The following is a 22,832-nucleotide window of genomic DNA, read 5'->3' as shown; positions in this document are numbered from 1 at the left end:
TGTGAAGCTGTAATGTAAGGCATTGTAAGGGACAGTGACGGTTTGAGTTAAATGCTAACCTACTTGATCTGCTGGTGCTACAGGAAATATTTTAGGATTTTAAAAGTCAGTAGAATTCATCCACTGGGCATCATACATGTCTGGTACAGTTTGAAAATATCTCAACAACTACTGTATACTATTTCCATGAACTTTTGAACAAAGTGGTCGACTGAAAAACAGACTGACATTGCCACCCATGGTGCCATGCTGCTAGCTAACAGCTAGTAAATCCACTCTGCTTGTTGCTTAAAATAAACTGACCAACAAGCAAAAGGTCACAAGGTCTACAGCAAAGATGGCAGAGTTGTTGTTGAGGGATATCTTGAAAATGCCCAACTACATGGGCTTAAGTTATGGTCACTAACATTTTGAGTTTGTGAAGTGTCACAAATAATTCCAGAGATTGCAGTTGTAGATCAACCTTTGTAGACCTGTAAAATGAAAAGTCTGTTTGTGTGTAGACAAGATTTGTATTTGTAAAAAAAATGCAAATATTAGTGGTGAAGTTACACAAAGACACTGTGAATAAAGAAGTGCTTTTGTGAACATCTGTGTACAGATAGGAATCAAACTGTATGTTAAACTCAGCGTCCAAAATTCCCACACTGTGTATGACACTGAAGTTAGTGACTCTAATTTTAAGACCATACAACTAGCCTGGCTAGATTTGGACACATCAGAGTCCAAAATGAGTGAGAACATTACTTAACAAGATACAAGCTTTAGATCAAAAACAAAGGTATGTAATTATAGCGACACCATCACAGTCAGCAAGTCAACAATCAGTTGCTGAGTGGCAGCCTTTTTTAAAAAAGCTCTTAATCTCAGAAACGTTTGCCATTGGCGATAAACGGGGGTTTCTGTGGTAACCGTAGAGTTTTTGGATGGAGTGTGGTGAGAGGTTTCATTTGAACGACAAACATTCACTTCATTTATTGTTGACAGAGAGAGAGAGAGAAAGAGAGAGAGAGGTGGACAGAGAGAAAGACAGAAAAAATGGAGAGTTTATCGGAAAGGGAGATTTTCTCTGAACCACTGAATCGTGAGATTACACTGAGTGGAGTGGACACACACACAACACACACACACACACACACACCACACACACACAGCATACATACACATACACATACACACAGACACACTCACACGCCATATCTAGACACCATACACATACACTATACAAACACAGTATACATTCATTCATATGCACAAATGTACACACATGGATTACACAGAGGTTAGGGGAGAAGGACACGCACAGACACACATGTACACGCGCCCGCTCACACACACACACACACCCCCACACACACACACGCGCGCCTATTTTGTGGTATTCATCTCTGATGGGAGAACCGTGTATCTATGTATGAATATTTACTGGTTATTAAATACAGCTGTGAAGTTCTGCACTAATATAATAAGTGACATGTATAAAGAACTGAGATAAGATGAAAACCCTGATAACAAAAACCAAAAAGAGGACTCTCTTCTTGAAGAGAAGAGGGTTTGCTGCAGTTAAATTGCAGCATTTTCTAATTATTAATTTGTAACTTATCCAGTCATAGAGTGCTGAGCTGTGAAATAAAGCAAAACATTAAACACAAAGTCCTGAACAAACAAAAGTGAGTTACTCTAAAAATGAAAAAAGTCACTGAATTTTTGCGTGATTCTTTCCATAATGATTCTGTAATCTTTGAATAAAGCTACAACAAAGAGCTCCTGTTTCTAAATAATAAAAAGTCATCACTTTAATAGATAGGCATGGGCAGCAAAGATATGTATTCTATGTCTGAAAAGGGATATATGACTGATTAAGAACCCCTTATTATTTGAATGCAATGTTATATCTGATAGCATGCTACACGTACTTAAAGAAAGTGTATAAATGCCCAGTTTATTGGGTACTGTATTATAGCTCTACTGAATATGTAAATACAGTGTAAGAGAGTGAACTCCTTATTTCTCAGTCTGTACACGTTGGTTTTCTTCTCTTGGTACATCAGAATAGACAAATTTGTAAAATACATTTTGAAAGCCAGATTAGCAATAGATTTTTTTTTCACAGATATTCAGTTCAAACAATGAATAACACTATCTATGTGAAGTTTAAAAAGTCAGTCTTACCCTACAAGTTGTCACGGTTAACATCAGGTTTAGTTGTGGAGCTATATTTCATTATCTGTTTAGATGAAACCAGAAATGCATGGCTTGTTTTTGCCACTGACATTCTATTTACAGAATATCAGAAAGATTACTGGCACTACAAGCAATACTCAGAGCATATGAATTTATTTACAGCAGGGTATAGAGAAGAAACTGTCAACTAAAAAACTCAAAGCACTCCAATGATTTATGTAATCTCCTCTTATCAGTATGAAACAACAGTTCAAATTTAGATTTTTTTATTTATTTTTTCCTGTTACCTACTTGATTTGACAGTTGTTTCAAGAAATTGCAAATTGGAAACTAGGTACAGTATATAAATGTGCGAGTTCCTCTCTATTATGCAGCTTGTATTTCCATTGTGTCCAAGCTATAGTAACTTCATAGATTTCAGATTCTGTCCACTCAACCAAAGAGCACTCTTCCATAATGCCTGGGATATTATTCACACAATATCCACATATTAACTCCGCTGGAATACAGCGATGGAGAGTGATCCATGCTCATGCAGATGAATCTATTTTTAAATTGATCCACTCAACCACAACCCACAGTCAATAATAAACCCTGATATTATTCAAGTTATATTGAAATATCAACACATAAAGTGGGAGACAGTGAGAATGAGAAAGAAAGGTTAAGATTTTCTCCAGACTGTCAGTAATGACTCAAATATGATTCACATATCAGATAGCTAGAGAGGGAGAGTGATATCATCAGTTTCAAGTTATATTCAGCATGGAAAGATATATATATATATATATATATATATATATATATACACACACACACACACACACACACACACATATATATATATATATATATGTATCTCAGGTGATGTGTACAGATAACAGATAATTATTCTCAAACTTAAAATTACTAGAATGCCTGTACCTTTTAAAATTTGTTTTACTATTTCACAAAAAAGGCTGGAAGGAGCTGCATAAATCTGTCCTCATTAGTTTGGATATTCCACCACAATCCTCTGTGCCTACAGATTAAACAACACACCAAGGAAAGAAACCAAAGATACTGAAATTTTCTGAAACAAGACGAGAGTCTCAGACAAAGAAATTACTTGAAATCGAAGTCTGCCAGAGTCAAAGAATGGCGCTGGTGGAGTATTGTTTGAGTCAGGGTCATTAGGAGGAGAGGAAAAAAGAAGATTGTGTGACTAAACAAAGAAAGACAGACACTGACACTACACACATGACTCATCTACACCTGATTTACAGGATTGTGTTACTGTATACCATATAGCTGATTACTATAACTTAACATATGGTCTATTTTGCTGAGTTTATGTCAAGTACTACTTGAAGTATTGCTGCTTAACCAAGGCTGTGTGAAATCATCTCTTAGTAAGTTTCTCAATCTCAAACACTGAAATGCTTGTTTAAAAAGTTTATACCCACATTTCTCTTACAGACCATCAACATCTGATAGCCATCTAAACTAGGTGTAAACAGTGCTAAGTCACTGTTAGGCCCCAGAGAATCGTAATATTTTCTTGAATAAAAAATATTAATTTCATGGGATTATTCTACAAGGATCAGCACAGCAACGCATTAATGTTGACGTCATTGTTGCGTGCCTTACTGTAGTTGACGCTGAAGCCAGAGCAGACGGTGCTCCCCTTGGTGGATAAAGCCAACACCGTGGAGACGAGGAGAGGCGTGAGCTTCCAGCACCCTGAAATCCTCGCCCATGCAGAGCTGGTCACCTCAACTCTCTCTGAACCCTACTACTGGAAACTGCCAGAGCAGTTCAGGGGATCTATGGTGGGAAACCCTACAGTGTTTGTTGCCTGTTTTATTTCATCTAAATTCAATGGCAGTTTTATTGTGGCAGGGAAAACTAGCCACAATTTGTCTGCTTTATGTCTTTCTTTAGATCACAGCATATGGTGGCCAGTTGAAATATGCAGTGTACTATGAGGCCAGAGATGAAACTGGTCCTTCGTCCTACGAGCCTCAGGTCATCATTAAGGGTGGTCCCAACCGCAGCATCATGATGACTCGACACATACCGGGACTCCAGATTGGTCAGCTCACCCGCCATGAGATCGACATGACAGAGGTACAATATGGCTTTGGATAAAAATTGAATGTTGAAAAATAATTGAAATATTTGAGTTTTGAGTTTTATTAACTTTAACTTTTATCATATAACAGCCAAAAAAAATTTGGTGATCTCTGTCGGACTGTACGCACAGGATCTGTTACATTGGTAAAAGACTGCGATGGTAAAATTGATTTGTCTGTGTATTCAGTGTTTTGTATGCATGTGTGTGTGTGCACGTCTATGTGCTTGTGTGTACAGCATGAGTGGAAGTACGCAGATGGCCGGTCCATGACTCGAGAGGACTTCATGGACATTTTGTTCTATGTGGACTACATCCTAATTAAGGCATCACACGGCAACTTGATGAGACACAGCCGGTAAAGCACACACACACACACACAAACAGTTCCACCTCTGCATGGTGTTGTCCATTAATAAATGTGAAATTTGATAGCTGACTAAATGATAACCTGTGGGAAATACCTCCTCTCATATGTATCTCAAGGTGTAATAATGAAAATTATTTCTACTAATGGCCTTCTCCACAGCAGAAACATTACAACCTGCTGCAAATAATCATCACGGTTATCTCTGGATATCTCATGTCATATATTTAAAATAATCTTCTAGTATATCCACTTGGCATGATGAAAGGCAAGTGGCTTCAGATTCCCAAATGTCACAACAAATAAGTATTATTGGAAACATGCAAACAAACAGTTGTAAAGCCATCGTCATTACATCACAATATTAATGGATTCTTGTCTCCTCTCTCAGTATTTCAGAGATCAGTCTAACAGTGGCTGAGGAAGGCCGACCAACCAAAGAGAGTGAGAAAGCCCATCAGATAGAAAAATGTGACTGTCCAATCGGATACTCTGGGCTGTCTTGTGAGGTACACACACAACTAAACACATGCATACACACACACCATGAGGAACAACCACACATGAAGTACTGTATTTACAGAATGTTTACTTTTCCCAAAGGTATTTCTAAGAAATCCATTACAAGTGATCAGTTGTTGCAGTGGTCTGCAGGTAGAGGAGTTGTACAGTGTTTGTGAGTGACTGTACTAAAGGAAAGATGTCTACGGTAATTAATCAGAACTAGAAGTTTGACGCCAACACTGATATTGATATTTGAGAGTTTAATAAAATCAGCAGATCACTTACATTGTGTATTGAGGACATTTTACAGTTGAGAAATAGTTGTCAGTGCTCTCTGTTGACAAAATATGTAATGGTGAGTGTTGACTAGTGACACTCTTAATTAGCTCAAACATACAGAATCTTTGGCTTATCTTTACTGCAATATCTCCTTTATATCAGCCAGCATATTCATAAATACCACAGTCAGTGATTAACTAATAGTACTGGTCTGGATTCTAGCCAGAGTACAGGTTACAGGATGCTCTGTTTGCAACTCTTGGCTTTGTTATATAATGTAGAAGGTTTTTATGTTGGTAGATGCCAGGAGATATGAAACCATCATTCACAATACAGCAAGTGAATATCAATGTAAAATACATCACTAAGTTTCTGTAACTCAATATTTCTAATAATTTGTGTGATGAATGTTCTTCAAGGCAGTGGCAAAAAGCACACTACATTAGATCAAATAAGATATCAAAGACACATCAAAGACAAAGTACTGTATAGTGAGAATATTACAGTTAAAATGAAAACACAGCGTTTGTATTAACAGAAGTTCAGAACCTGCATTTTACATACATTATTACAAACAGTAATTACTGGGTGAACTGAACGCTCTCCCTCTTTCAGTGCTCAGAGGGATGATTGTTTTTTGTCTCCTGCCTTTCCACTGAGAGAGAATGTAAACATGGAGGTCATAGCCTCAGCTTTCAATACTATCTCACAAGTTTCCAATTTACATTTAGTTCAGAGTTTTAAGCCTCTGCGGCGCCTTTCAGACTCTCCTTTTTTAAAAAATTATTTATTTATTATTTTTGCTTTGCCAAGCCAGGATTAAGCCTCACTGAGCGTTTCCTCTGCTCAGTTTTGATTTGTCAAAGCAATTGACTTTCAGCAGCATCCAGCTCCTTCTCTTAAGCCACAGAAAGCATATAGCAGTGACTCAATCTTCAGTTTAATGAGGATTTTGTAGAGACAGCTTATGATATACGGAGGCAACAGTTCTGGGCAATTCTACTGGACACGGCCGCCTGAGAGTCATTTAGGTATTATTGTGTTAATCTCAAAGGAGTACATGAGTTCCCCGCAAACTTTTAACTATATTTTTCAACCTCTGTTTCACTTTGTTGCCTGTTACTTTGAATGCACAGGAGCACCCATCTTTATTGTTAAAAAAATAGCAATGTACATAATTTAGAAGCTACAGATACTGTTGAAAAAGCGCCAAATGGAAGCCAAATAGCAAACGGTAGCTAAACTTGAAATGTTCAGGTCGTAGAGGGCTTGGCTGACAGATGGCCATTCTATTTGTAGCTGCCGTCGTTGTTAATAAAGTATTTTTAAACGGGCGTTTAGCGCTAGCAGAGGGAACAGATGGCTCTTTAAATGGACTCCATTAATTATTACTGAACAGGAGAGAGAGGGAGAGAGTTACCTCGCATGTGTATACATGTTTGTGTGTGGTGGGCGGGTATGTGAGGGTATGAACATGTGTGTTAAAAAGTTACTGAGGGGAATAACTCTTAATTGTGAGTATGTGTGTGAAAGAGAGAGTGGTCAACAGTTGCCTTGAGAAATCACAATTAGGGATAATTATGTTGGTCCATGTGTGTAGTTGTTCAGAATCTGTGTGTGTGTGTGTGTGTGTGTCTTGCACAGTGCATGTTTACCAAGGGAATAAATGCTATCAGACCTAGATCTTTCAGGGTATTTGCAACTGTCTAAGCGTTTTTAAATCTTTGTCTGTCTGTCTGTCTGTCTGTCTGTGAGTGTGGATGACTCTCTCTCTCTCTCTCCCTCTCCCTCTCTCTCTCTCTCCCTCTCCCTCCCTCCCTCGTTCTCTCTCTATCTCTGTGCAGGAGTGTGCTGCAGGTTTCTACCGTCTTCGCACAGGTTCCGTGACATCTGCTTCAGCGTCCAGAGTGCCCATTGCTGCAGGCATGGGCAGCTGTGTTCAGTGCCAGTGCAGTGGGCACTCCTCCACCTGTGACCCTGAGACATCCATATGCCAGGTAAATGTGTGTGTGTGCGCTGTGCGTGTGTGTGGGCCTTCTGCCGCTGGAGACCCTCATACAGCCATATGCCAGGTAGCTTGGTGAGAGAAAAAGGTGTGTGTATGTGTGTGATGTCAGGTACTGTAATTAGCCCTGCGATAATTAACGACCCTGGGCTTATTCATATTTTGTGTAATTTCCTCTCGTCTGGATCTGACCCAAAGCTAGACCTCTACTTTTAGAAATAGAGGATAAGATGATCTTAATGAAAAGATATACACTTTGAACACATTAAAGCAAATAAGTCAGATCCTTACATCTTTTAACATAAAATACATTCAGCTGGTATTTACAGGTAAGAACTGTCACAACTTTCATTAATGTTTGTATGTTGATTTTCTAACTGCTCAGAAACAAGAAAAGAAAAAAAATCCCTGCCCTCATATTTGCTTTGATCGCGTGTGTTTTTGTAAATATCCTCTGCCCGCATGTGGTCCCTAAACCCAACTGGTGGCTAGTGAGACAAATCTGCACATGCCTGTTAGGCGCTTCCAGCCTTTTTCACAATCTGGTCAGTTCTGTAGTGAGTCTCCGTCTGAAGACTTTGGCCTCAAGGAGCAGTTGGTCACACACTGCCCAAAAGTCATCACTAGAATTTGATCTGTGAAATCCTGGTGGACTGAAAGAATGTCAGTGTTTTGCCATGATTGTACTGCCACAAAATAAACTCATATTCTCAGAAAAATCAATCAATTGAGATTCATTTTGGACAGCTGATGAGTAGCCATTTAATCGTGGCTTGATGTGGTAAGATAATTTGGTGTAAATGCTTGTAGATAAACTCAGAAAGATGCTGACAGTAGCTGCATTCTCATGGATTTTTTTCTGAAAAATTATGTCTTTTTTGCACACTTACCCACATAATGTATAGTATTTTTTCTGGAAGACTTAAAATAGTGCGTACTACAAGTGACTCAGCTTCTTTCAGTAATATCTGCAGCACTATTACAATTTTCAGTATTTTTGGAAACTGTTTGCTCGAGGTGGAGCGCTGGATTTGGTGTTCTTTGCTTTCTAATTATTTTTATTGTTGTCTTTTCCCCTCTTCTGCAATTCTACCTCATCTCCTCTTTATTTAACCCACTCTCCTTTCTTCTTCTTCCTTCTATCATTTATCCTCCTTATACTCCTCCATACTCTTCTAATGTCCTTTCTTTTTTTATCTGCTCCATTCTCATTCTCTAAATTCTCTTACTTCTCATCCTCAATTATGTATTTACCCATCCTTTGTGTTCTTTCATCACTTTGCCATTGTTTTTGTCTTTTACCTTCAATTCTCTCATTTTTCTTTTCCCCAATCCTCCTCTACACCACCCCTTTTCTCTTTCATGCCTCTCCTTAATTTTCTCTAGTTTTGCCAATTTGTTTCTCTGTCTTTTTACCTCTCCCCTCCCTTCTCTCGTGCTTGATTTCTGTCTCTCTCTGCCTCCCAGCCATTTTTTTCCTCGCCCATTTCCATCTCACTCTCCATAACAGTGTCATTAGCATTTTCTAACCGAGCGGGCTAAATTGAAAATGCTAAACGAGTTTGTTTCTGTGGTAATTAGCGGTAACGAGGAACGCAGGAAGTTAATGGAAATGACTTGCCTCGTTAAGAGGCAACTTCCTGTTGCACTGATTGAAGTTCCCATTTTCAACAAACAAGGCGAACACGTAAGACTGGACCCTGGGGATATGAAGAGCAGAGATCTGCATATTTGTGTACAGTATGTAATACATTGTGAGTTTACATTGTGTGTGTGTTTGTATGATTGAGTGCACAGTGTGTGGGTGCGTGTCAATTGGGTCTGCATTGGTGAACATTTGCCTGTGTCTATACAGGGTGTACATATTTCGCATAGCATCTGTCAGAATACAAGTCTGAATAGGTTTTTGTGCGTGTATGTGTGTTTATGTGTGTGTTCTTTTGTATAATAAGGATAGATCAAAATGAATTTCTGGATATGAAATATTGCTGTTTAGGTATGTGTATTGTTATGAGAGAAATGCTGCAAAGTAAATGAGCATGAGAGAAGTATGAGATGGCCTGTTTTTGAGAGAGGAAGCTTATTAAACTCTTTGACGTGTGAGATCTCGCCTGTCAGCTAACAGCTAGCTGGTTGCTGCTGTTCAGGGTCTCACAGCACCTCATCATGCAGGAGTAGGACTGGGCCAAAAAAACATTCATTATTGTGTATGGACAGCTACATTTCCTATCAGAAATAGTCCAGGCTCGATAAAAGTTTGGCCCTAGAATGGCTCAGAAACTGTGGGTGGCAAAAAGAAATGATTAGTGATTTCCTCACTGCTTCAGTAGAGACGCTCAGCACTGCAGGAGCAGCTGCAATCACACTGGGTTCTTCCCACTGACGGTCAGGACGTGTGTGTGTGTGTGTGCATGTAAAGACACAGTAACTGCTCAATCAACTTTTCCCTAAAAAACAAAAGTTAGTAATAATCAGCTGATAAGATCATTTTCATCGGTTTGTCTCAGTAGAAAATGAGAAACAGGCAGACTTTGAAGAGATTTAAACTGAAATGACCTTTCTGACAGCATGTTGACAAACATTTTACTACCAGTCTCTGAATTTACCACCTCACAGTTAAGCACACCACTGATCAAAAGTCCTACTATTATCAAAATTTGTGAAGTAAGCTGGACAACGGGTAATAACAAGGATGCTACTATTCCTTTAAACTCTGGTGTCAACCAAAGGCGTCAAGATAATTATCTCACTCACCAAAAAACAAGCCTCAGTCAGTAATCAAGGAGGGGATGATGGGTGACCCCGTCTGTCGTCTTTTCAGTTACTCATTGTAAAGTTGAGACAAGTGGCCACATAAAAAAAGGATTGTACACAGCTTAAGAGTTGTACTGATTTCTTCCTCTTCCGAATCTTTGATTAGAGGAAAGAAATATGCTACAATCTGAGCATACACAAACCCAGGTGCCCATAAAACATTCACAGATATGTTGGGGGTTTTTTGTCTCGCTCAGACAAATCTGGCGTCTCATTTTCAGTGTGCCAGTGGCAATATTCAAATGCAAAATCCCAGATAAAAGTGGAGCTTAACGTCTGTTAATTTAATTTGAAAATTAATTTGCTTTTTTTTTTTAAAAAAAGATGAAAAGCTTTCTGGACAAGCAGCGTGAAGTTTTTTTGTCATTGTGTTACAGCTGCTGACATTATTGCTCACACAATCAAATTCTGCAGTTAAAACCAACCATAGTCATCAAGAATTCATGCTGGGTGGAGAATGATGGGAAACTTAGCATCCGCACCTTAGGGTTACAGTCATGGAGGGGGTTGGAAAATGAATAGAAGTGAATCTAGTGTCTTTACAAATATAACACAAATTTCATATGTGTGCATTTGTGTGTGTGTGTAGAACTGTCAAGACAACACAGAGGGTGATCGATGTGAACGCTGTTCTCCAGGATTCTATGGAGTGGTCCGAGGTTCTCCTGACGACTGCAAACCCTGTGCCTGCCCCCTTACCAACCCAGAGAACAAGTAAACCTTCTGTATTGTTTAGCTCTACAAATTGAAATCTATCAATCCTGTATCATGTTGTTGTATTTGTAACATATGACTAACTTATTTAACGTAACTAACGTATTCTTAACATGAAAATGTTTAGTTTAAACAGTAAGTATTTCAGATCTTTTCTGAGGGAAATCTCTTTCTGTGTCTAGTTTCAGTCCTACCTGTGTAGCAGAGGGATTTGATGACTACCGTTGTACGGCCTGTCCTGAGGGATATGAGGGCAAATACTGTGAGAGGTGATAAAAATTTCTCTCCTCCTGTTCATGCACCTTTGTCACCAGCTTCATCTGTTCGCAAGCAAGGATATTAGTTACCTATTCCCTTCCTGTTATGACTAGATGTGCCACTGGTTACCATGGCAACCCTAGGATGCCAGGCGGCCGCTGCGAGGAGTGTAAGTGTTCCCCATGGGGGGCCTGGCCCGGACCATGTGACCCTGTCACAGGCCAATGCCGTTGCAGGGTCGGGGCATCGGGGAGGTCGTGTGACCTGTGCATGGACAGGCATGTGTGTGGAGCAGCTGGCATCATCTGTAAGACTAACACACAGCTTTTTATACATTATTGTTCTTCACGCTCCTTTCCTTTTTCTCTTTCTGTCTTTGTTTATTTTTCTTTTTCTGCCTTTTTGGTTCTCTCACCTTCTTTTCATCCAGGGTGCCTGAAGGTTGAAAAATGTGGTGCACAACTTTGTTTCAAAAGAAATGAAAGGTATTAGGAAGGTACAAGTTTTACTGGAGATGTGGATGGAGTTATGAGGATGTGAAAATTAACTGAAATTGAAATAACTATAAAGGCCTCTTTGACTAGTGTACAACAACAGAAGCTACCACAGAAGTAGCCCGGCATTCCAATAATAAACCCTACAGGCATCCTCTCTGTCTCCTTTTTCTGTTCTTCTTTTTCTTCAATTCTGTTCTCTCTGGTGGCCTACCCCCTAGCACTGTCACCTGATGTTGTGATTTTTACTTTATTTTGGCAATGAAATGCAAATGAGCAGTCAAAGCCCTTTTCTCCAGTTGCCATGGGAGACGGGATCGTGGCAGAAGTCAGATTCAAGTCATTTAGAAAATAATTTCAATGTCATTTGGAGCTAATTTAAACTTAATATGACCATAATGGTGGGGCCAATTTGGTGCCATTAGCATGTCTAGAGGTGTATGTGTATGTGCACAAGTGAGAATATAGAAGAAAAGGTTGTAAGACTGAGGCTGATGTGAAATTGCTGCTGTCAGGTCACAGAGGAAATTGCTTGCTCAGGTCTTTATGTGTTCAGACACAAAGCGTGTGTTCATAAATTGGCAGTGCGAGTGCTGCAGTGCACCCTGACACCAAACCGGTCGCTTCTGCGTCCAGACTATAATCACAAGTCCTGATGGTTTACATTGAGTGGAGCGATCAGACTGCTGTTCACTTGTTGAAGAGTGATTGCACTCTGCATTTTGCCCATGCTCTGCCCTTTCTCCTTTTCCATCAGATGCAACTGAGCACTTTGGGAGCCAGCAGTCTTGAGTGAGGGCAATGCAGGTAGCTCTCACATCAGCTGCATAACATCATTTGCATAGAAATGCAGCAATTTCAGTTGGTGATGTCATGGGTTTCATTATTAAATGTTGCTCACATCCATATGAGAGGTATGGTAGTATTCAATATTCATTCATATTTTTCAGGTGAAACAAAATAATATGACTTCAAGTTAGAGGTAAATACACAGATCAGCAAAGCCTGTTCTGGAGATAGGATAGGGGTTGCCACCTGACCTTAACATGTAAGACAATGCTAAGCTGGACTCATATCCATGAAACCTTTAACAGCTGGAAGTTACTGTTTAAGGAGTGCAGGTATAGGTTTGTGTATTGCACTTGTATGTTAGCATGTGTGTGTGGAATTGCAGTTTGAAGCACAAGTTTATTGAGATGAGACAGAGCTATTCCTTCAAGTTCACTTGAGTTCGAGCACCTGTTCGTGTTGTGGCTTCCATAGTTCTGATGATACATCATAATAAACTATACATTGTACACATACTGAGTTACAAAAATGTGACAATATGCATCATTTGACAGAAAAATGTATATTAATGCTGATGTACTGCACTGTAGTTACAACTCTGACCACAACTAAGAACAATAAAGTAAACTTATTCCGTGTAAGGCTGTGACACAGCTGAATTATCTCAACAAAGTTAATTCTCCAAGCAAACTTAAAACTAACCACGCCTCCATCATTTTGTACAAACTCCTCTGATGTAGAGAATCTGTTCTGACAATCTGTGGTGTGTTCTACCAAACATTCCTAAAGAGGTGACCAACCATTTGGATTTGACAAGCAACCATTTATTCCCACATACAATGTACTATACATTTACAGTATGTGTGTGTGTGTGTGTGTGTGTGTGTGTGTGTGTGTGTGTGTGTGTGTGTGTGTGTGTGTGTGTGTGTGTGTGTGTGTGTGTGTGCGCTTCTGCTTGTGCTTGTGTGTAAGCATGTGACTGCCTTGCAATGCATTGGTGTATTTGTGTGTTCTGGTTTTCTGGTTTTGTCAGAGATTGATAGAATAAAAACAGTTTTTATTTTATTTAATTTATCTTTGATTTCCCTTGTCAGAAATTTTAATTTCTGCAATAAATCAGCCTCGGGCTATAGAAGGGAAAAGAAACTCACACATGCACGATACCGTAAAATGTGTGTGCGTGTGTCTGAGTGAGTTCCCTGATGTGTGTGTTTTTTAGCCTGCAGTGTGTGCTCATAATAGGTGATTTTGCCTCTCTGTGCTGAATTTCATGCATCGGCAGTCCTGTTTTTCTGATGCCCGAGTCAGTTAAACATGAAAACACAAGTAGTCACCACAATCACACAACAAATTGTTTACAGACTCACAAATAGAGCATATAAACATAGATTCAGTTGTAAAATACATGCTATGACTTCCTTTCTTCTTCTTATTTCTCCCTGCCAAGTCAAAACTCACGGTCTCAAAAAGTCGACACACTGTGGTACACACAAACACACATAACATTTCTGTAAACCTCTCCAATAGATTTAGCTGGCCTCATTACACACTGACTGATGTCTAACTGTGGTTTTGTTTGTTTCCACAGCCTGTGATGACGAGTGCTCAGGTCTGTTGATCAGTGATATGGACCGTCTGTATCGCATCATCACTGACGTCACTCTGACCACGCCCCTCCCACCACCGTATAAGATGTTGTACCGTTTTGAGAATATGACAGAGGAACTTAAGGTATAAATGTCTGTGTCTGACTGGTTGGAAAGAACATTTTCAATTAAAATTTAACTTATGTCCTAATGCAAAGTGATGACATTATTTCCAGTTTAGTCTATTTAAATCTATTTGGATTGATTACATACTTGTTTATATTTTCAAACAAATCATCAGTTGTATGAAATTCTTTGGATATACTCACTTCTTAACAACAACAAATTACTTTTCAGATATGTTTTCTGTTCTTCCGTCTTTGTGAAAATTACTTCTCACATACTATGAAAAAAGTAGACAGTAGAAAAAGTCAGTTATGGAAAAGATATGAAAAGCCATACATAATCAAAAATTAGTTAATTGAAGGACATGGTTATCATGGCACACTCTTCTTTCAGCTCACTCAACCTGCACTAGTTAGTGGAAGATTGTCATTAGCATCTCTTTATGAGTTTGTTTTCAAGTGTCATTCAAAGTGTTCAGAATACTGATATCTTTAGTTTTTCCTTAATTACCTCCTCCTCAAATACAAGGTATCATTCTGGGCTGTTGAACATTTTCATTATCAACAATATTGTGTGCAGAGCTGTGACACTTGATTAACAAGTACCATATTTCCAGTGAAGTTATGAACTGTGGTTGGATTACAGTTTCATAAATTCCTTGTTGCATTCAAATTATGTTATTATCATGTTAACGGTGACATAATCTCCACACATTGAGTTTTATCAGATATGTTTTCTGTTCATTCTCCCTTGCCTCCTGCCCTCACTTGCTCAAACTCCTCTTTTACAGCAAAGAGCCAGGCAGTTCAAAAGCCTAGCCCTGGGCCAAAATGTGTCAGAAATTTCTCTATGTAATTCCTTCATCTCTCTGTTTCTCTCCTGCAGCACATGCTGTCGCCTCAGAAAGCTCCGGAGAGATTACTGCAACTGGCCGACTCCAACCTAGGATCACTGGTTGTTGAGATGGACCAACTACACAGCAGGGTATGGATGCTTTTTTGTTTTTCTTTTTTCATGACTTTAGTCTCTGTCATTGTCTTACTTCGTCTCTATCTTTATCTTTCTTTCACCTTCTTTCTCTGTCTGTCTGTAACATAACGAGATGGAGCAAATATAGACTGTGACAGGGAGTGAGATCATAGTTTAGGGCAACACACAATTCTCAGCACTTCTACAACAAGCTGTGGATCACAATAGTAGCAGCACAAAAAAACATCTCCAACAGTTCTGTAGCATGTTAATTGACATAAAAGCAGCACAGAAACCAATTCAATCTCTTTGTTGTCAATCAGTTCAATCTCTTTATCAACATGTTGATAAAGTGTCAGAATAACATTGAGGAAGGATGTATGACACACCTTAGTTCACCAGTTGAGCAGCAAGAAAAAAAAAAAAAACGGGTATATACAGTGTTAATGAAAAATCACAGACACATCATGAGGCACTGGGCCCCAAGGCACCATACCTGGATTATGCTGCTAGTGGTGCTAATTTCAAACACAAATTAATTTTAGGAATATGCAACATATGATGAGCACAAAAGGCATGAAAGTCAAATGATGAACTGAATTTTGGCACAAGGATCCTCTTTAAAACAGGGTGTCTAGATTAGAAAACAAAGCAGGCCTCACCACTAAAACACACTGCGGATCCTTGAAGTCTAACAAATGTGTTGTGTACATTTAGTTATTTTTATTTTAAAAGATTTTCAATGCTATATACTCTATAGTTGTAGTCAAAAACTACAACAAACAGTTCTTTAACCGTGTATATTCCAAACAGATTTTCAGTTAAATTTTCGTTGTGTCTCGTTGACACAAAGGAACTTTTCGGACCCTTGAAGGTCTGGGGTAGCTATCTGTGGTTGGTATTACAGCTTTGCTGGTAACAGACAAATATCGGCAGATACAATTTCAATTTGACAGGGTTTGAATAAAGTAATAGGCCTGTGTCTGATAGTACTCCTTGGAAATCCATCCATACTTAAAGGAGTTTTAAATAAAGAATTATCTTGTTTTTGTAGTAAACATATTGAGTTAATAGCCAAAAGCATTGGTCTTCCCTCATACAGAATGCAAGAAACTTTTTCTTTTTTACTTTGCAGTCTGTAGACTCAGTTATGTCTCTATGAGGAGTTAACCAAAATAGAAGAACACTGTTTGAGTGGAGGGGGTCTACAAGAGCCAAGTGGAGAAAAATAACACTCACACTCATGCTGTCAAACATCACCCTTTTAAGGACTGGGGCTTTGACATTTGTTGACAGCGATGCTATCACCCACACCCCATCACATACACTCTTACTCACACACAACAGCTAAAATGATATACCATGGCCTTGTCAAATCACAACAATAATTACCTGCTCTTTCTGGGTGTGTGTGTATGAGTGAGTGTGTGTATTTGTGTTAAATTGAGTGTGTTAGGATGTGTTTTCATGTCTGTCAAGAATTCATCAAGAATTTCTCATATTCCTGGTCCTCTGTGTGTGTGTTGACCTGTGAGGTTGTTTTTTTTCTTGTCAATAATTCATCCATCTCTGTGTTTCTGTATATTGAGCATGCACACACACAATAATATTGATTTCATGTTGTATGTATTGCCATCATCGTCTGTCATTCTTTTACATCTAAGAACTCACCGCTCCATCCCTTTCCTTCCTTTGGTAGAGAGAAGTCAATATGTTCACTTATTCAGCGTTGTTTATTATTTTATGGCTCATGTGTTTGTGTGTGTAGGCCACTAAGGTGTCTGCTGATGGAGAACAGGTTGAAGATGATGCTGACAGGATTCATAAACGAGCTGAGGACCTGGAACAGTTCATCAGGGATACACTGCTGGGAGCTAAAGGTAGCAGAGATGAACACCACCTCTCCTCCATTAACTGCCTCCATATCCTGCCAACTGGGATTTCTGGATTTATCTATCTACTGTCTCACTAGTTTCATCTGTCATTAGAGTACATTGCATTATATTACATTATATTAAATGTAAGGGATCCCTGTGGGAAATTTAGGTTATTACATTAGAGGACAGGATGACATATAATAATATGAAGAGGTGAGTAAAGAAGCTAATGAAATGCATTATACTGACAGAACATATTAAAAAGCAGCAATTAAATGAAGATTTAGCATCCTCAGAAAGTCGTAGTTGAATTGAGGTTGAATTGGATGCAAAAGAAATAATATGATGAAGAATAGTGTCATTATTATCAAGACTAGCTTCAATGTTTCTGCCCCAAATCCCCAAAAAGCAGAGACTTTGTTGTACCACAGTCTGTATTTAATAAATTCTGTCAGGCTCACCTTTGAAGGGGAGGCGTCATTGAACCAAGACTACCAAAACATCTTTCTGCCTCCTTGTTAGCTCACTAATGGAAACTTAGCTCAAACACAATGGCTGATGGGCCAGCGGCCAGCTGCTAGTGCTCGGTGCCAGCTGCTTGGGCAAAGTGTTGCATGAACAATAAAGACAGATCCAGCAGGCTGCAGCATCACTTACCATGGTGATAAAGACTCACCCACCAAGATAATGAGGTGCAATGACTCAGTTTGTTTCATCCTGTTCTGCAACTGGTTAGCAAGTTGCCACTGCCTGCTACCTTCGGCAAGGTGGCATGTTTAGTAACAGGGAGAGACTGTACAGACAAACTAGGATAGAGGGAAACACTTGTTCCAACACTAATGTTAGCACGCATGTTTACAGTCATAGTAAGTGGTGTGTTTTACCAAACATTCTTGAAGAGGTGACCAGTATTATTACAGCTATTCCCATGGATGTTAAGGTCGCAGGGACTATAAGCAAGAAGGTTTTATGATTTTCTTTTCAAGTGTTGATTGCACATGTTTTATTTTTCTTCTGTAAATGGAAGTTCATAGTAATAATGATAGAATATGTCTTTAAACCTGTATGTGTTCATTTTTTGGCCACTTGGGGGCATCAGAAACAAGCTTTAATCTCAGCTTTAATACAATATTATCACACATGTTGACGGTTGAAATGGCCAAAACAAGCTTATTTACACACCAAGCAGATATGGTGCAACATTGTGATTCATGTGGAGTCATGTGTCTGGCCATTTGATATATATAAGTCCAGTATTCGCTTTCCTTCTCTGCCTTGTTGTGCAAGGGGAAATGTATCTCTCTAACTGCTAAATGCTCCACTAAGTTCACCAGCTAATTGCTAATAACGTCTGACCTGAGGGGAACAGTCCGGTTAATAATTTTCCATGTGTTCATCACTAGAAGCAACCCCCTTCATATACATATGATAATTTCATCTATCGAAAATATAAGAACATTAGCCATAGTAGCTGAGATGTTTATTTGTGGTCTATTCTTTCAGTGTTTCTTTGCAGTTTAAAAGTGAATTATGCATTGTTATGTGCAGTCCTGTTGGCACGATGTTATAGTTCTTCATGGTTTGGTGTTTTTCTTCAGCTACAAACCACACAAATTAGATGTCTAACCATTGCTCCAGGTTTTAATGCTGTCCTACAGCAGGATGATATGTTCCCACTGGTGTATAACATTCTCTGAGTCAGAACTTTTTGGTAATGCCCAGATGGTTCACTCTGTCAGTGCTGGCTTTGTACAGAGGACTTATCTCTCTCTTTCTCTGCACCTACAACTAGCAGTTAGTTGTTCACTTCAGCTTTACTTTCTTTTTGCTAGTGCAGCTGCAGAATCTCCTCCCTCAGCCGCTGTATTAGTAGCAGTGTGACCAGTTTGTGATGTGATGTATTTTTCTCAGTCACAGACCATACTTATGCTACACTGGAAAGGGTATCACTGAAGTCTAAAGGGGGTTTCAGTGCTCTGTGCAGTGTTACCAGGCCATTAATATCCTTCCATATGGGAAGTAATATTTTGTCCATGGACAAGACTTAAGCAGTTCTTTTGTTCAAGCATCTTTTCTCCATCTTTGACCCAGAGTGCCACCTTGCAGGTCACGCTGTCCGTTTATGCTGCAGCAAGATCCACTTGCTCACCTCATTCTGGAGCTTCCATTTGTAGATAAATTTTGCTCAGTTGTCATGAGACTGTAGATGTTCACACTTTCCATAATACTCAGCAATTTTAAGGCTTCACATCCATTTTGGATGAAAAATTGGCATAGAACATGGACAAAATACGTTAACTTTCTCCGAAAAATGTAATGTTTTAACATTAACAGTTCAGTCAAAATTAAGCAAACTTTGTCGGCTGATGAAGACAATGTAATACTGCCAAAAACTCCATAACAAGCATCTAAGAGGACCTTTAGTAGAGATTGTTGCAGTCAGTTCATCTAGGTTCTTGGTGCGGAGCTGTTGTCCTTTCAGACTGTCATGGCTAAAAAAAATCTTTGTATGTTGATGGAAATTGTTGATATGCATGAGGTGTCAAGTCTTTGTAAATTTCAATACATTTAAATTTCTAGGTCTATTTCCAGCATTTAGTCTTTTAAAGCTCAGGTCAAGTGGTTGGACTCATCGTGTATAAATGTGCATTTAAGTAATTCTCCCTCCTCTACACTGATATTAAAAAAAGAAATGTGCTCTATGCAAAACTGTGCGGCTCAAATAATTAGTTATTTTGATTACCATTTTGAATTTTTTATGACTTCTGGGATGAAAAGAAAGTTACCAAACCAACACATTCTGACTGGCTGTGATGAAACTGTCCTCTCCTTGTTGTTGCTCGTAGCTCTCTGGCCCTATGCCTAATCACAGTGTGATTATGTTTGTGTGTGTGTGTGTGTGTGTTTCTGAGAGAGAGAGGGGGGGGAGAGAAAGAGAGAGACAGTGTGTCGTGGCTCACTGGATGATTGAGAGTAGCAATTAGAGACTTAATTAGTGGCTATCACACACTCACACGCACACACACCACATACACAAACACCAATGCAGATGTGCACACATTCATACAACTGTGCACACAAACAGAGCCATACATAAACACGCATGCACACACATAATGAGGCACGAAAATACTGTACACACTTTCCTCAGTGTGTGTGCCCATGTTTACTAGATACCATAATATGATTCCATCCACGTTTTAAGTGTTTAATTGGCTTTTAAATCCCACTATGTAATTATATGGCTGTGACACACACACTCTTACAGATTCATAGACACTCACGCACGCGCACACACACACACACATACAAATGCAGCGTGCACACACAGACACACATGCAGTACAGCTGTTCATTAGCATGATGGCTTTAGTTCTGTCTTGGCTCTAGTCACATCATGTTTACATTTCAAATTAGAGGAAATGCTGCATTGCCACAACCACACACACACACACCCCGACCACCCACACACCTACAAACACTTACGCACACACCATTTAAGTTTCAACTTGCTTTAATCATATCACGTTTACATTTCAAATGAGCGAGGAACACACCATCACTGCAGACACACAACACACACACAGTTTGCTGCATACACGTGTACTCTATGGAAATACACAACAAACACTTTTCTCTCTTCTGTTTTGCTCTCGCACAGACATACACACACATACACACTCCTCATTAAGCCCTAGCAGTTTGAGTATTATTCAAATGAGCCTTGGAGTGTTTTAGTGTAGTTTCATCATTGATTGGTTTGAGATTTCACTGCCTTTAATTTGATAAAAGCAGGGCAAACATGAAGTCTGCCAAAATCTCTGGCTTTGAATAGTGTTACAACAGATCATGTGTGTGTGTGCGTGTGCCTCTCAGCATGTGTCTGTGTTTAAATGAGTGAAGATCAAATGGTGTGATTTTGTCTTTTTTTCTGTTTGAGCCATAAAACAGAGACAAGACACATACACAGTGGCTTCAGAAAGTTTTCAGTCCCCTTCGTTTTTTTGCACACTTTATTGTGTTGTAAATGGTACATGGTTTAAAAAAAAAAAAAAAACAGAGCTAAAAAGAGAGTGATTATTTGAGTATCAGTATTGTTGGCTAATATGTAAACCATAACAAACATAGGCTGATAATGTGTTAGGTTCGTGTGTCTTTCAACTTGTTTTGAATTTCCTCTGCTCCCAAGTAGCCAAAATGTTGCGTAATGCAGGAAATTCTAGGTAACAAGTCAACAGTTGAAGGCATTTTTTTTGTCCATAGTTTGCACTGTTTGCTCGCTTGTACAACTGCAACAACTTGAACTGAATCTGTCCACCTGTACTACCGTCACAACAGTCTCTGTGTATCTGTGTATCCAGACCTTCAGTCCAAGGCTGCTGAGTTGAACCAGACTCTCTCGCGGAGAGATGGAACTCCAGACAAAAGCCTGAAGGAGATGAAGGAGGAGATCCAGGCCATGCTAGCCGAGATGGGAAAACGACAGCTGGGAGGGAAGAAGAGCATCGCTGAGGAGGAGATGGAGTATGGACACACATAAACACACATACACTCACACACACACACACAGGTTGTGCATCTCTCTCCCACTCACAACAAAAACTGATTTTTAGAAAACTTAGTGAACAAACCGCCCATTGTCTCAAACGCACAATTGACTGCACACACACACACACACACACCACACACACACACACTTCTGAGTATACACACGCATGCATTGTTAGCAAACCAGTGGTGTAAATTTCTTGATGAAGAGGGTGAAAACATACCAAGTGTTTGAACATAGGAAAAAAAGAGCATCTTTGCTGCTTTGCTCCTCTTGGTTGTAATGCTTTGTGGTTTTTATTGTTTGTAGAGTTTTGAGGTTTTTGTCTTGAAAGTTGGTTGTTGGTAGATTTGACCAGAACTCCATTTCCCCAACCCTTGTCTGCAAGGAACAACTGTTTTTTACACCAACCTGTTGTTTTGCTTGTTTTTGTTTTGTTGTGTTTTATTGTTTTCACTCATACCTGTATGCTAATGCATTCACCTTGTGTGTCTTAGATTGCCTTTGTCCCTGCTGGGATTCAATCCCACTTTTCCATTTTCTAACTTGATGTTCTGCAGGGTGTTTCCCCACTAGACTTACTTCCAATGAATGTGCACAATGAGAGGGGGGTATGCATAAAATTCACCTTAACAAATCTGTATGTAAGCAACGTTCCAAAAAGTCCCAACTGCATGCTATAGAAAACATTCAGCTGTGTTTTGAGCATGCACCATTTTTACACTGACAAAATAACAAACTCTAAAAACTTCTTAGCTACCAGTTATGTACATTTGTAAACAGTTTTAAAGGCATGCCATCCATTTTTAGATATTTGGATATATTATTCCTAGTGTTCCATGCAACTGTTGGCTTCTTTTACAGCTATTTCTGGAAACTTGAGTTGACTAATTTGTCTGTGCAAACATCACCCCTGTGTTTAGTCAGTCACATTATCATTGGCTTTTACAGTTCTTTAAATGCAGAATTATTTGAGAAGTCTGCACTGTGTTACCACATATTGAACATATAACTTTCTCACAATTTGATGGAAGTTTCAAGTGACTGAATTCTGTTTCAATTAGAATCTAATTTCTGGAACAGTTGAAGAAATTCATCTTAATTTGTAAATTAGCAAAAAACACAACATTGTTTGCAAAACAGCTACATGTGATGTATAGTATGTAAGACTTTTAGAGAGGGTGCACATTCATTTATTCTATAA

At 39.1% G+C, this 22,832-nt stretch overlaps 1 protein-coding gene across 1 annotated transcript in view; it reads left to right on the top strand.

Moving 5' to 3' along the window:
• The window catches only part of lama2 (laminin, alpha 2), a 180,227-nt gene that overhangs the window by 120,703 nt on the left and 36,692 nt on the right, over positions 1-22,832 (top strand). The window contains 11 exon segments of the mRNA XM_051071796.1: positions 4,108-4,293; positions 4,537-4,655; positions 5,056-5,173; positions 7,292-7,444; positions 10,856-10,980; positions 11,163-11,249; positions 11,352-11,545; positions 14,110-14,252; positions 15,119-15,217; positions 16,971-17,082; positions 21,441-21,603. Of these exon segments, the coding sequence (XP_050927753.1) occupies positions 4,108-4,293; positions 4,537-4,655; positions 5,056-5,173; positions 7,292-7,444; positions 10,856-10,980; positions 11,163-11,249; positions 11,352-11,545; positions 14,110-14,252; positions 15,119-15,217; positions 16,971-17,082; positions 21,441-21,603 (1,499 nt within the window).

The sequence above is a fragment of the Lates calcarifer genome, linkage group LG7_1, assembly GCF_001640805.2.
Source record: "Lates calcarifer isolate ASB-BC8 linkage group LG7_1, TLL_Latcal_v3, whole genome shotgun sequence".
Taxonomy (NCBI): Eukaryota; Metazoa; Chordata; class Actinopteri; family Centropomidae; genus Lates; species Lates calcarifer.
This window is presented reverse-complemented; position numbering and strand designations above follow the sequence as displayed.